Source organism: Martes martes (assembly GCF_963455335.1).
Source record: "Martes martes genome assembly, chromosome: 10".
NCBI lineage: Eukaryota > Metazoa > Chordata > Mammalia > Carnivora > Mustelidae > Martes > Martes martes.
The window spans coordinates 92,267,246-92,281,275 of NC_137898.1; the positions used below are offsets into that span (position 1 = coordinate 92,267,246).

General features: G+C 34.3%; 1 protein-coding gene across 1 annotated transcript in view; it reads left to right on the forward strand.

Moving 5' to 3' along the window:
- Nucleotides 1–14,030, forward strand: part of ARHGAP32 (Rho GTPase activating protein 32) — a 193,990-nt gene that overhangs the window by 103,264 nt on the left and 76,696 nt on the right. Inside the window, exons 7-10 of the mRNA XM_080817526.1 lie at nt 5,966–6,103; nt 8,104–8,196; nt 9,105–9,227; nt 10,738–10,815. Of these exons, the coding sequence (XP_080673652.1) occupies nt 5,966–6,103; nt 8,104–8,196; nt 9,105–9,227; nt 10,738–10,815 (432 nt within the window). The remainder of the gene's footprint in view (nt 1–5,965; nt 6,104–8,103; nt 8,197–9,104; nt 9,228–10,737; nt 10,816–14,030) is intronic.

Consider the following 14,030-nt stretch of genomic DNA (forward strand, 5'->3'; position numbering starts at 1 on the left):
TATAAACATTCACATGTAGGCTTTTGTGTGGACATAACTTTTAGCTTACTTGATAAACACCAAGGAGTCTAGTTGCTGGAACCTATGGTAAGGTATGTTTAGTTTCATAAGAAACTGATTTACTGTCTTCCAAAGTGGGTTTACCATTTTGTATTCCTACTAACAATGAAATAAATTTCCTGTTGCCTCACATCTTTGTCAGCATTTGGTTTAACCAGTTCTGGATTTTTGCCATTCTGATAGGTGTGCAGTAGTATCTCATCTTAGTTTGCATTTCCCTGATAACATGTGATATGGAACATCTTTTCATATACTTAGTGATCATTTACATATCTTTTTGGTGAGCTCTCTGTTAAGGTCTTTGGACCATTTTTAAATCAGTTGTTTTCTTATTGTTGATTTTTAAGAGTTCTTTGTATATTTGGGATAATAGTCCTTTACCAGAAAAATCTTTTGTCAAGATTTTCACTCAAGTCTATTACTTGTTTGTTCATTTTCTTGATAGTGTCTTGACACAGCAGAAAATTTTTATTTCATTGACAGTCAGCTCATCAGTTCTTTCATAGATTGTGCCTCTGGTGTTTTATCCTAAAAAAATCCCTCACCAAACCCAAGATCATCTCTGTATTCTCCCATGTTATTTTCTGAGTTTTATTGTTTGCATTTTACATTAAGGTCTGTGATCCATTTTGAGTGATTTTGTGAAAACTATAAGGCTATATTTATAGTTTTGCCTGTTGATTTTGCCAATTTTTCCAACACTAGTTTTTGAAAAGGCTTTTTATCTATTGTATTGCCTTTTCTCTTTTGTCAAAGTTTGGTTGACGATATTTAGGTATTTCTAGGCTCTCTATTTTGTTACATTGGTGGTTTTTTTTTTTTTTTTTTTTTTGCCCATACCATACTGTTTTGGTTATTGTAGCTTTATGTTAAGTCTTGAAATCACTTAGTGTCATTCTTCCAACTTTGTTCTTCTCTGTCAGTATTGTGGTAGCTATTCTTGGTCTTTTGCCTCTTTATATAAACTTTAGAAACAGTTTGTTGATACTAACAAAAATAACTTGCTTTGGTTTTGATTGGCATAGCACTGTGAATCCTGATCAAGTTGGGCAGAATAGACATCTTGACAATATTGAGATTTCTTATCCTTGAACATGGTATATAGCTCTCAAATTTTTTAGTCCTTTGTTTACTTCTACCAGAGTCTTATACTTTTCTTCATATAGATCTTGTATATAGTTTTTTAGACTTAGATTTAATTTTTTCTTTTTTTGGAGGGTGCTGATATAAATGCTATTGTGGTTTTAATTTCACATTGAACTTATTCATTGTTGGCGCCTAGGAAAGCAGTTGACTGTTTGTATATTAACTTTGCATTCTGCTTTTTGGTATAATCACTTAGTAGTTCCAGAAGGATTTTAGATAATTATTTTGTAGTGTATACCTAAATGATTATGTCAATCTGTGTACAAAGGCTGTTTAATTTCTTCCTTGTCCATTTGTCTTCTATTTCCTTTTCTTGCCTTAATGCATTAGCTAGGAATTCCAGTACAGGATTGAAAAGCAGTGGAGAGGGGGGACATCCTTACCTTGTTCCTGATCTTATTTGGAAAGCTTCAGGTTTCTCACTATTACATATGATACCCAGTGTAGATTTTATAGACAGTCTTTATCAAGTTGAGGAAGTATCCCACTAACCTTAGTTTACTGAGAATTTTTATCATGAATGAGTGTTGGATGTTTGCAAACACTTTTTGTACATTTGCCAATGTGATCATGTGTTTTTACTTCTTTAGCTTATTGATGTGATTAATTTCATTAATTAATTTTGAATGTTGAACCAGCTTTACGTGCATGCCTGTGATAGATTCTACTTGATTTTGGTATATAATTATTTTCCATGTTGTTGGGTTCAATTAGCTAATAATGTTGATTTTTTTCATCAGTATTCTTGAGAGATGTGTTCTGTAGTTTTCCTTTTTTTGTAATGTCTTTGTCTTGTTTTGGTAGCTTGTTGATTCTAGCCTTATAGAATGAATTGGGAAGTATTCCCTCTGTTTCGATCTTCTGAAAGAGAGTATAGGGAATTAGTATAATTTCTTTCTTAAGTATTTATTTCTTAAATATTTGTTATATTTGTTATAATTCAAACATTGGGAATCTTGGCCTGGAGCTTTCTCTTTTGGAAGCTTATTAACTATTGATTCAATATTTTAAATAGATATAGGCCTTATTCAGACTGTCCATTTCTTTTTGTGTAAGTTTTGTCAGATTGTGTCTTTTGAGGATCTGGGTTAGTTTCATCTAGGTTATCAAATATGTGAGCATAGAAGTTATTTATAGTGTTTATTATCCTTTTAATGTTCATATCTGTTGTGATGTTCTCTCTTTCATTTCTGATATTAGTAAATTGTGTTTTCTCTTCTTTTTGTTTTACTTAGCCTGCCTAGGGGTTTATTGATTTTATCAATCTTACCAAGAATCAGCTTTTGGTTTTGTTAATTTTCTCTGATGATTTCCTGTTTTCAAGTTTATTGATTTCCACTATAGTTTTTTTATTTAGTCTGTTTACTTTGCTTTAATTTTCTGTTTTGTAATTTTCCTGTTTTTTTAAAGATAGAACTGTAGATAATTGAGTTTAGCTCTTTCTTTTTTTCTAGACTTTTATGTCTCTCCAGTTCTGGGAAGAGCAGTTTGCCCTTTCACCTCATTTCTCTCATGGATCTATGAAGAGTTACTGATTTTTCAGTTTGTTACTTGTTAGAACGGCTTTTTACTTGTTCAGCTTTTTACTTGTTAGGACAGAGGGGCAATCTCTAAGCTCTTTATATACTGGAAAAGAAACTGGAAGTCTGGCTTATTTTTTAACCTGACAATAAGATCATTTCTGAAATATGACTGAATCACAATGTGTTTTCAGTGGGCTTCTTATTTTTATTGGTGCTTGATAAGACAGAGCCAGAGGAACTAAAAAGTTGAACTTGCAGAACAAATGTAAAGCACAAAATCCTCTTTTAAAAGTAGATTTTAAATGTATTGTAGGAAGAAGTCTTAAGTAAGAAAGCCCTACCAACTTCTTTCTTACTTCTTTTAAGCAAAAAATTAATAGCTAGAACTGGTAATTCAGCCAGTATGGAAAATAACCTGTGACCTCTAAAGATGCATTACTTCCCTGGTTGAAACCCTGATGTACTTAAAGGTAATCAATAATGGTGTTTCCTTTGAGTTTCTGTGCTTTTGGTGACCATTCATTTGTTCTGCTGAATACTGTGGGGAATTGTTTGGAAACTCTGTTTTCTAATTTTACTATGTTTGGCCCAGAACAAGTTCTCTAAATCAATAAAGAATAGAAATAACCAGCATGTACTGAGCCATTTCTGTTACCTGGTACTCTACTAATCACTTTACATTAATTTACTTCATTAAATTCTTAAACAGCCAGGACTCACAGTGGGGACATTCTGATCCTAACATCAAGTTCTTAGCTCTTTCTTTATGTCTGTTTATTTTCAGAATCTGTGCAGGTAATGTAAATAAGGTAAATAGCGTGCTATGGTAATTACTTGGGCAAATTAGACTTTGCAGTGCTGTACCTAAAGTAGTCATATGCACTTTTTAAAAAACATTTTAGGCCAAACCCAAATCAGAAGATGGAGTGGATAAATTTAAAATACTGTGGGTCATGGCAGTAAAACCTTCTTGTCCAGATGATAACTTAAATTATTTTTATTTGACATGTATTTTAGTTGATATTCTCTCACATAACCTATCTGAAATTTTGAGTGAATTACTTAATTTGTGATTAGATCCATAGAGAAGGAAATAAAATTTTGTTACTTGTTTTAGACAATGCAGTGAGTACTTGCTGTGTACTAAAGGTATAAAATGCATTTATGCATTACAAAATGCACATGAACTCCTGTCCTCACCTTTAGAAGAGGAACACAAAAGAATGGGACTTTGTATCTATGATAATTGGTTCTTTTAAAATACATCCAGAGTTTGAAACAAAAAAGTCAGTATCTGTTTAATCTCTGTGATAGAGACATAAGTCTGTGATAAATTTTTTTATGTATGTTTCTGATATTTGAAGTGTCCCATAATTTTTAAAAGGTGTATGAAAGAGAAAATAATTGCAGCTGTATCCTGTTTTTATTTTTTTTTTCTGCCTTTGTTGTTTCTTTCTTTCTTTTTTGTCATCCAAAGGAACAAGTATTTAACCTCCTGTGGTATTTAGGAAATCTTTGGGTTCAAAGGCAGTGGTAGAACTGAGAAAACAGAGGAACTTACTTCAGCAAAGTAAAAGAATGACTTTTCATAGCAGAAGAAACAGCACTTAAAGATCAGGGAGGCAAGAAAGGGAACAAACATCTCATAAACTGAATAAATGCAAGTAATTGAGTATAACTGGAAGCAAAGAAAGGGCATGGAGGAGTAATGACTGAGATCAGCATATAAATTTAGATAGAGCTCAGAGGATGAAAGCCATGATATGTGCAAATATGTTTGGACTTTATCCTGTGGATCAGTGGTTCCCATTTCAGGCTGATCATCAGAATTAACTGAATCCCATTTCAGCTATTTCAGCCTCATGGAACTAGTATTTCTTAGAATAGTGACCAGGACACTGTTTGTTAAAAGTCTCTACCATGTGTATTGTCTTATTTCATTCTAGAAATCCTTTCAGACAGGGAATTAGTATTGTTCTCCACCTATGCAGTATAGAATTAGAGTCCAGAGTAGGACTATACAAGTTTATCATGTTAGTTTTAACATACCTGTGGTTAGAATTCAGTACATCTCTCTCCTGGGAAGTGATGCCTTCTGTTTCTGCCCCTTTAGGCTGGGGCAAATGGAGAAGAGCTACACTGCATTTCTTCAGTTCTGAGATGGTTGCTCTGAAGGGTATTTCCTGCAGTCCTTCCAGATTTTTTATGAGGTGAATGCCTCTGTATAAAATTAGGTTCAATTGCAAAACTGAATGGTATGCACTTGGGACCTGCTCATTAGTGCTGACCATGGGAGTTTTTGAAGGAATTGTGATAATGTTTACCTGATAAGCTTTGTGTTTTGTACTGGTGGGGAGGGAGCAGGGGAGATCAAAGGTAAGGAGCATTAGCCGTAAGAGAAGATGTTCATCCCTAATAAAGCTTGGGTTACAGAAAGTAATAGAATCAAGAGAAAATTAGAAGGTAGAATGTAGTAATAAATACGCTCTGTGAGTGGATCTTCATTTTTGATGAGCTTGTGAGATTGGGCAAGGAGAGGAAGAAAGCCTGCGATTGTTGGGAGGTATAATGAGTTCTGGATAATACATCCATATCAAATGTGTATTGACTAGGACTTCACTGGTTTCGATTTTCCAGTCTTAGTCTTAGAAAATGTTGGTGATAACTATCGGTAACTTGGTTTTATTTTTCTTTAATTTTTGATAATATTCTCCCATCCAAAATTATTTTATGGTTCTTTCTATGGGTTTAAGGTCACATGCTGTCTTACCATCTAGCAGTTATTACTCTCAAAGAGAACCAGTGGACTTTCTACAGCCAGCAGTAGAAAGATGGTCAGTGGAGAGTTTTATCTTATTTTCCCTTACTGACATTTTAATGTACTGTAACTCACTAGGGTGTTTCAGAGTTTACCTGTTTACCTGGGCACCTGGGTGGCTCAGTTGGTTGAGTGTCTGACTCTTGGTTTTGGCTCACGTCACAATTTCGTGGGTTGTGGGATCCAGCCTGGCATTCACAATAGGCTCCATGCTCAGCAGGAAGTCTGCTTGAGGGTTCTCTCCCTCTCCCTCCTCCTGGCCCCTGCTCATGTGGTTTCTTTCTCTCTCTTAAATAAGTAAATAAATCTTTAACTATTTACCTATTTACTGTGAAGTTGATGAGCTTTTCATTAGCAAATATAAAATATCACGAATATAAAGCCATTGTAGAAAAGCTTCTTTTCTTTCTTACCATAGGGCAAAAGTTGGATTGTTAAAAGAAGTTATGAAGATTTTCGGGTACTTGATAAACATCTTCATTTGTGTATTTATGACCGACGATTCTCCCAACTCTCAGAGCTTCCCCGTTCTGATGCCCTGAAGGACAGTCCAGAGGTAAGCATTTAGTACTTGCAGCGGTAACCACTGTATATAAATTAGCAGAAAGTTTTGTGTGTATACTAAATAAAAGCTTATACTGAACAATCAGGATGATTTCTGGGATAATTTAATTATTTCATAACAAAAAAATAAGTAATGCTCTGAAGAATGTTTAGAATTAAAGTAGGCTTGGAGTGTAATTCTGTAAAAAAATTCATAATATATAAACACACTATCTATATGAGCAGACCATTCTTTAAAGGGAACATAAGATATGGAAGCAAAAATATGGAAAAATGTTGACCTCACTAATGATTAGAGAAAGGCATAATTTATGATGACATGCCGTATCTGTGCCCTTACCTCCACTCCTGCCATACTTCTAGTAAAAAGAGAAAAGATTTTTAAAAAATTTAAATGGGAAGAGATTCTTTATAACATCAGAAAAGAACAACCATCAAAATTGTGAGGAATCTTTGGGAGTGGATGGGGTAAGATTTGTGGAGATGAGCAAATACAGCAGAAAAAACATGTACAAGAGGATTGAAGAAGACAAACTAGAAGTCTTGATTGTATAAGCTAAATAAATTAAATAACTGAAAAGAGCAAACAAGGCTGTCCTCAGAGAGAAAGTAAGGTGATTACCCATGGAATGAGAGCAGAGTTGTATAAAAATAAAAAAAATCAGAGATCTTAGAAATGAACATGTGCTTATTTAAGTTCATTTTAGTCATCGTAAACCTGAATAGTTGGACTGTGTGCAACATGGACACAGATGAAGAGAGCATTAGTGAGCTGGGAGAGCAAATTTTATAAGAATATAGCCCCAGAACAGAGAGAAGGATGAAAAGTTGGGGGAGAATAATGGGAATCATGCAGAATAGATCCTGAAGTTCCTACTTCCCTCTTCTAGGAGTTCTATGAGGATACAGTAGATGGAAGTAATTAAAAATTAATATAAGAAATTCCCTAAAACTAAAGAAAGTCATGTTTCAGATCAAATGGGCCCAGTAAGTGCTAAGTATGATGACTGGAAAGAAATGCATTTAGAGACACTGTAGTGAAATTTCAAAATGCCAAAACAGAAAACCCAAAAAGATCTCAGAGAGCAAAACACTTTCTTAAAAGAACAAGAATTGTTTTCACATTAGACTCCTCAGCAGCCGCATTGGATGCTTGAAAAGAGTGCAGATACTTTTCACATCCCAAGGGGAAGCCCTTTCAAATTTCTAATTAATTCCAAGGCAGTTAAGTAGGTGGGACAAAGTAGCAATCTCCTCAGTTCTGTAAGAACTGACACAACAGCAGGGTCTCAGGAACATCTTAAAGTCACAGATTCTTTTGTATCATAGGAAACCTCGAAGTCCATCTCTGTTTCCCATCTCCACCTACTTGTCACATTTTTCTTTCTCAGGCTGTCTCAGGACATGGCCACCAAGAAAAGTTCCCAGGTTTTTATTCTCTCTTTTTAAGACAGCCACCAGAATGAGTTGAAATTTTGTATCATAATTCCTAATTCCTACCGTAACTCTCGTTAGGCCAGCTAATTGGTCCTGGACCATTCCACGGACCCATGGTGTGCAATCGCACATGAACGTGGCTGTCCTGTCACGGCTGCATGCATGGAAGATTACAGCAGGTCCCGGAGAGTTTCAAGGTAGCCAGAAGGAGGCTGGGCAGAAAAGGCCAAGTACGTCTCTGCTATAATTATCTTTTTTATATTTTCAGTATAAAAATAGAGACAGCAATAAGGTTAGAAACCATAAACTAGTATGACCCCTGATGATGAGGAGATAGCAGTTAAAGTTCTTCACAAGACAGGGGATTTCTGTGTAAGTGCCTGTGGTTTCACTTAATGGAACTCTTGAGCCTCTGTGAAGAATCCCCTATAACTATTAAAATGCCTAAAAATCTGCAGATTTTTTGCCCCCAGAAACCAGTTTATACCAGTTACTTGAACAGAGAGTGCTGTATCTTGACTTTGAGTTACCACTGAATCTTTTCTTTCTCTTTAGTCTGTCACTCAGATGCTTATGGCTTACCTGTCCCGCCTTTCAGCAATTGCCGGCAACAAGATCAATTGTGGACCTGCCCTTACTTGGATGGAGGTATTATCTAATTCACCTTGTATCAAAATTTATTTTTAAACTGTCTACTTCAGAAATTTAATTTAATTTTGATAGCTGTTGAGTTTCAGGAATCAAAGAAATGGAGTTTATTCTTATTCTTATTTTTTGGAAGGATAAAGTGATACACTAAGGATTTTTTATCTCAGATCTATCTTTCTTTGAGAATCCAGTAAACTAATTTAAATATATCTTGTGAATTGCAATGGTACCTCTTATTTTGGTATTTAATGTGTTAACGTGTATATATATATAGTGTGTGCATGTGTGTGTGTGTGTGTGTGTGTGTGTGTATTTAGTTGACTTAGTAATTGAAAATATTTTTCAATTATTTATGAACAAGAGATAATTCACCTTTTGAAGAATCCAATTTAAGATTAAGTATTGCGTATTACAGTATCCAGAAAATATGCTAGGTATTTCTCCTTAATTTGCATATGTAAAATTATATTAGTCTGTCCTCTCAGTGGAAATTGGAAGACAGGATGGAAAATAGAATATGGAACTTAGAGCCAGGCCAACCTGCATTGAGATATTGGCTCTTCCATTATTGACTGTGTGATCTTGGACAAATTATTTAATTTAATTTCTCATGAATTATATATATATATATAATTATATAGCCTCTTTTAGCTTTAGCATCTTCATCTTTAAATGATGATAATGGTGTTAAGTATCTTTTAGAGTTATGAGGATTAAATTAAATCATGTTCTGTGCACAGCACAATGACTGGTATACACTAAGTACTCAATATATAGTAGTAGTTTTTAAAAGATTCTTCAAGTTGTGGTTTCTCAAAATCAAATTGAATGTTTTTTATGAATAGTCAAAGAAACTTTTGCAAGTCCCATGTCTTTAACCATCTCATAGTTCATTTTCTTTATTATAGATTGATAATAAGGGAAATCATCTTCTAGTTCATGAGGAATCATCCATTAACACTCCTGCTGTTGGTGCTGCCCACGTTATCAAGAGGTACACTGCTCGGGCCCCTGACGAATTGACTTTAGAGGTAAGTGACTGAAGACTCAGGCCCTTTTCCTATACTTCATTATCTTTCAGCCTGGAATGCCGTCTATTTTTATTAAATGACCATATTCATCCTTGAAAATTCAGCTTGTATCTCCCATTTCTTTTAGGAAGTCATCTTTGATCTTCTCCATACTCTGTGCAAATACCTATCCCCAAATAGCCTGGATTGACATTTCTTTTTTCTTTCTTTCTTTTTTTTAAAAAATATTTTATATTTAAGTAATCACTACATCTAATATGGGGCTTGAACCCACAACCTCGAGATCAAGAGTTGCATGCTCTATGACTGAGCCAGCCCGGCCCTCCTATCCCTGACATTTCACTTACTACGCGCAGTTATAGTTGTTATCCTGTTTATCTCCAGGATCTTGAGAGTCATTCTTTTGTCTTTGTGTTTTTAGTACCTAAAAACGATACCCAATGATACTTTCTTCTCATTGTTTGTTCAAAGATTGAGTTAAAGAACAGATGAAAAGTGAAAAGAACATTTCTTGCTATCAGATGCAAAAGGAGGGAATTAAGTTTCTTTAATATTGACTGATGAGAGACAAAAAAAACTGCTAACAGTTGCTCAGTTTAAGAAAAAAACAATATAAATTTTTAGGTTCCATACATAAAGGAATGCATGTCTTCAAAGATGCCATGTCTGTTAGCAAAAATAAAGTGAAGATAACTCTTTCATGGCCTGAAAGATCAGTTGTTAATATACAAAGAAAAATTCTTAAAGCAATATGTATACCATAGTAATACTGTTCTGAAGTACTTTACTGTGTTTTATCCTAGAAATTGTAACTTATTTTGATTGAAGAGTGTAACTCCCATTCAATATATTGTTTGAAACTCTCATTATGATTTTGTATTTATGATTTTGTAAAAGTTTGTATACACTCACTAATTTGTCATTTAGAGTGAAGAAAGTAGGCTATTAAGTGAAAATGTTATATTGTACCATCTATTGAAAAAAGTATAGTTGTCATCCAACTTTATACTTACTATAGGTAACCAGGTGATTGTAGACATTGCAAGCCTTTGTTATATGATTAAATAAAATATATCAAGTGCTCAAAACAGTACACTAAATGTTATTAATAAAAGCTATGGTTGTTCTAAATATGAGTATTTTAAACTGTTCCTTGTAAGTGGATCTGATCACTTTTAGTAACAGTAACAATATTTTAGCAGAAGTGGTGATGATGGTATGACACCTGGCATTCAAAAATCGTATGCTCTAAATTTGGCTTTCTGAAGTTCCTGCACATATGTTAGTTGGATCCCCATCTTTGTGCTTAACTTTTTTTAGACCTCTTCTTTACAAATGGTTAAGATTATTAAATTTTTTACAGAAAAATGTATTATGTTTTTCCAGAAATAATTAGCCCGAGAATAAGGATTGTACTTTAACTTTTTGTTCTAGTTCAGATTTAAATTCTAGACATACCAACTGGTTTAAAATTTGACTAAAAAATTTCACTTAAAATTTTTCCTTGTAGGTGGGAGACATCGTTTCTGTTATTGACATGCCCCCAAAAGTGTTGAGCACGTGGTGGAGAGGCAAGCATGGATTTCAGGTAGGCAGCAAAGAATTAGGTGTGAAGAAGTTCAAAAAACAGGGTTTGTTTATTCTTCAGTAATATTTGTCTTTACAGCATGTACTGGCAATGGACTTTGTCAGCAGATTTAGAAAAATGTAGATGATATTAGACTTCGATTTCCTTTTCTGCTTACTCTTGTGGTTGTTTTATCTTCTTCTTTTTTAAATGGTGATATAACCAAAGTTTGAACAGAATTACAGGTCTGATGACCACTTTTAGATTATCAGGCCTATAACTCCACCTTGCTTTTAATACTGGTTTTGAATCATGATTGACATATTTTTTCTGTTCTCTAGAATTAAGTCAGTTTGATCAACCTTTTTGTAAAAAGGTATTTTAACTGATATTTAAACAGTATGTTAATTGCATACCAACAATGGCATCTAAAGCAGTCTCATTTCTTTTTTTTTTTTAAAGATTTTATTTATTTGACAGAGATCACAAGTGGGCAGAGAGGCAGACAGAGAGAGAGAGAGAGAGGGAAGCAGGCTCCCCGCTGAGCAGAGAGCCTGATGCGGGACTTGATCTCAGGACCCTGAGATCATGACCTGAGCCGAAGGCAGAGGCTTAACCCACTGAGCCACCCAGGCACCCTCATTTCTTTTTTTATATATTCCTAAATAATTTGAGAGCTAATGATGGGCTCTTTAGATTGACTAACACTAATTTCCATAGGATATGTAGGTTTTCTTTTATCAGTTAAAACCATCCATAGAAGAGCATCTGAAAATGGCTTAAAATTGTATCTTTAATATGTAACCTGTGAATTTTTTATGGATTTTGTGGTCTTTTTATAAAAGTGTTCCTAAAATGCTACATAAATAAAATGTTCATTCTTTATAGCTAGAAATATTAATAAGTATTATATAAATATTTTGAGCTTTGCATGTTAAATGGAAGCTAGTATTAGATTTTTATAAAATACATTTTATTTAAAAATAATCATACAGTTTAAAACAGGATAGCATGGTGTTAAGAGTGTGGGCTTTGGTGCCAGATTGCCTGGGTGTTATGCTGTGTTACCTTGAGCTGGGTAATTTTACTTCTCTGTGCCTCAGTTTCCTCATTTGTAAAATGGGGATTGTAGGACCCTTCTTTGTTTCACAGGATTATGGTAAAGATTTAATATGTAAGGTTAAAATATGTGAACTACATAGAATAGGTCTGATGCGTATTTTTCCAAAAAAATGTTGATTTTTAAGTTTAAGTAATTCTGTGTTTTTTTATAAATTTAATTTTATCTTTCCTTTTATCCATTATAAAATCATCTATAGCAATTTAATTTGTTGATGAAGACCAGGAAAACCATATTCATATTATGCCACAAATTCTCTTGTTTGTGTAGTTGGGGTCTTTTATTTGTCTCATTTCTTAATTGCTATGCATAATTGGTGCATTTGGTTAAAAATAAAACTAAATAGAAAAGTAGGGTCATCTTTTTTCGTATTAAGTGGTCAATTCTCCATGTTCATAAACTGTAGAGTCTAGAAGATGATTAAAAAAATAAATTTGGCTTTAAGATGGCTGTTTTTTTCTTGATATTGCTATCTTTCTTATAATTATAGAAAAGTTATTTGCTTTCTTTGTACCTGAGCTTCTTCTTAATTGGACAGTTCCATTTATAATCTCTCTAGTTATTCTCAGCATTTTCCTTCTATTATTGTAAAACTGATAGTAGGTTTTCCCTTCTTTCATGTGACAGGTAATTTATTGAGATCTGACTCAGTGCTAGGCGTAGATTTATCTTCCTAACTCTTTTATTTAGAGTCACACAGAATAGTTTCTTGCCTAAACAGATGATTCTTTTAAATGTTAATATATAAATTAACAATTGTTGAAAATTAGCTTGTTGCCAAAATATATTAAAAATAAAAACAGATTTTTAAACTTACAAAGGATTTATTTTTAATTGATAATAAAAGGATATTTTATATAGCATTGCTATTTGTTTTCATTTTAATTGGTCCTGGAAGGGCGGTCATTTTTGTTTATATCATGTTGGAAAATATGGATTTGAGAAAAGTTGATTGTGGGCATTGGGGTGGTGTCACCCGTAAAAACTAGGAGCAGCCTTTAAACATCACTGTCAAAACGTCATTTGTGAAAGGAGTCCAGCACTTTAAGGAAATAATGCACACAGTGCACTCTTCCTCGAAGTTCCTAAGCGCTCATCCATTCCATTTGTAAGACTGCCTCATGGGTTACTGCAGGGAAGGTGTGAATGGGAAGGCATGTACTGAGCGTCTGTTATGTGCAAAGTATTATTGGGTACTTTATACACAATGTTTTCTTTAATCTTCACAAAACTATTAACCCCTTTTATGGAGGGGAAGCAGTTGAGATGAGAGTGCTAATAAACAGTCAGGAAGACATGGAGTGAGGACTCCAATTCAGGTCTGCTCCGTCACATTGCCTGAATAGCACGAAGCATGATTTCTGCATTTACTCTTATATTACTAACTTTATTCTCAGTTTCCTATCTGGTGGAAAGGAACATCTTTCTTCTCAGCCAACAAAGGAATGCTGTAAAGATTAACCATTCTGTATTCTATAAAGCTTACAGAATTACTGGTAGAAACATTGCTATTACAATATGTTATGTTTTTATGTAATAATTAGTATATTGCATCTGGGGAAAAAACTCCTCTTCAAGCTCTTTGTAATGTTCTTTACCCTTGTTATGTATTTTTAAATGATGAGCATGTGCCCTTCCTTACTCAGATATTTTGTTGAGAGAGGAAGATAATTATAATTTATTCCATGTATGTGATCATTATAGATGAGATTCCTGATTTTTAATTTTGAAATAACTGGAATAATGGCTTAGTCCACTGGTTTTCACATATGTATTTTTTAACTCGGTGGAATTGTTAATCAAACAGAATCTTACACAGAACCTCAGTGTGAGAAAAGGCAACAGTAGAGTTGCGCTGGTTAGGTTAGTTCAAGTAAGGTGCCCTGGGCCTTATTGCCAGGGGAGCGTGTCTGATTGACCTCCCGTGGGTCTCATGCAGCCTCCGAGAGGGGCCTTAGTAGAGCTGTGTATAAACACCACCATTAGAAAAGCACTTGTTGGGGCACCTGGGTGGCTCAGTTGGTTAAGCGACTGCCTTCGGCTCAGGTCATGATCCTGGAGTCCCAGGATCGAGTCCCACATCAGGCTCCCTGCTCGGCACGGAGTCTGCTTCTCC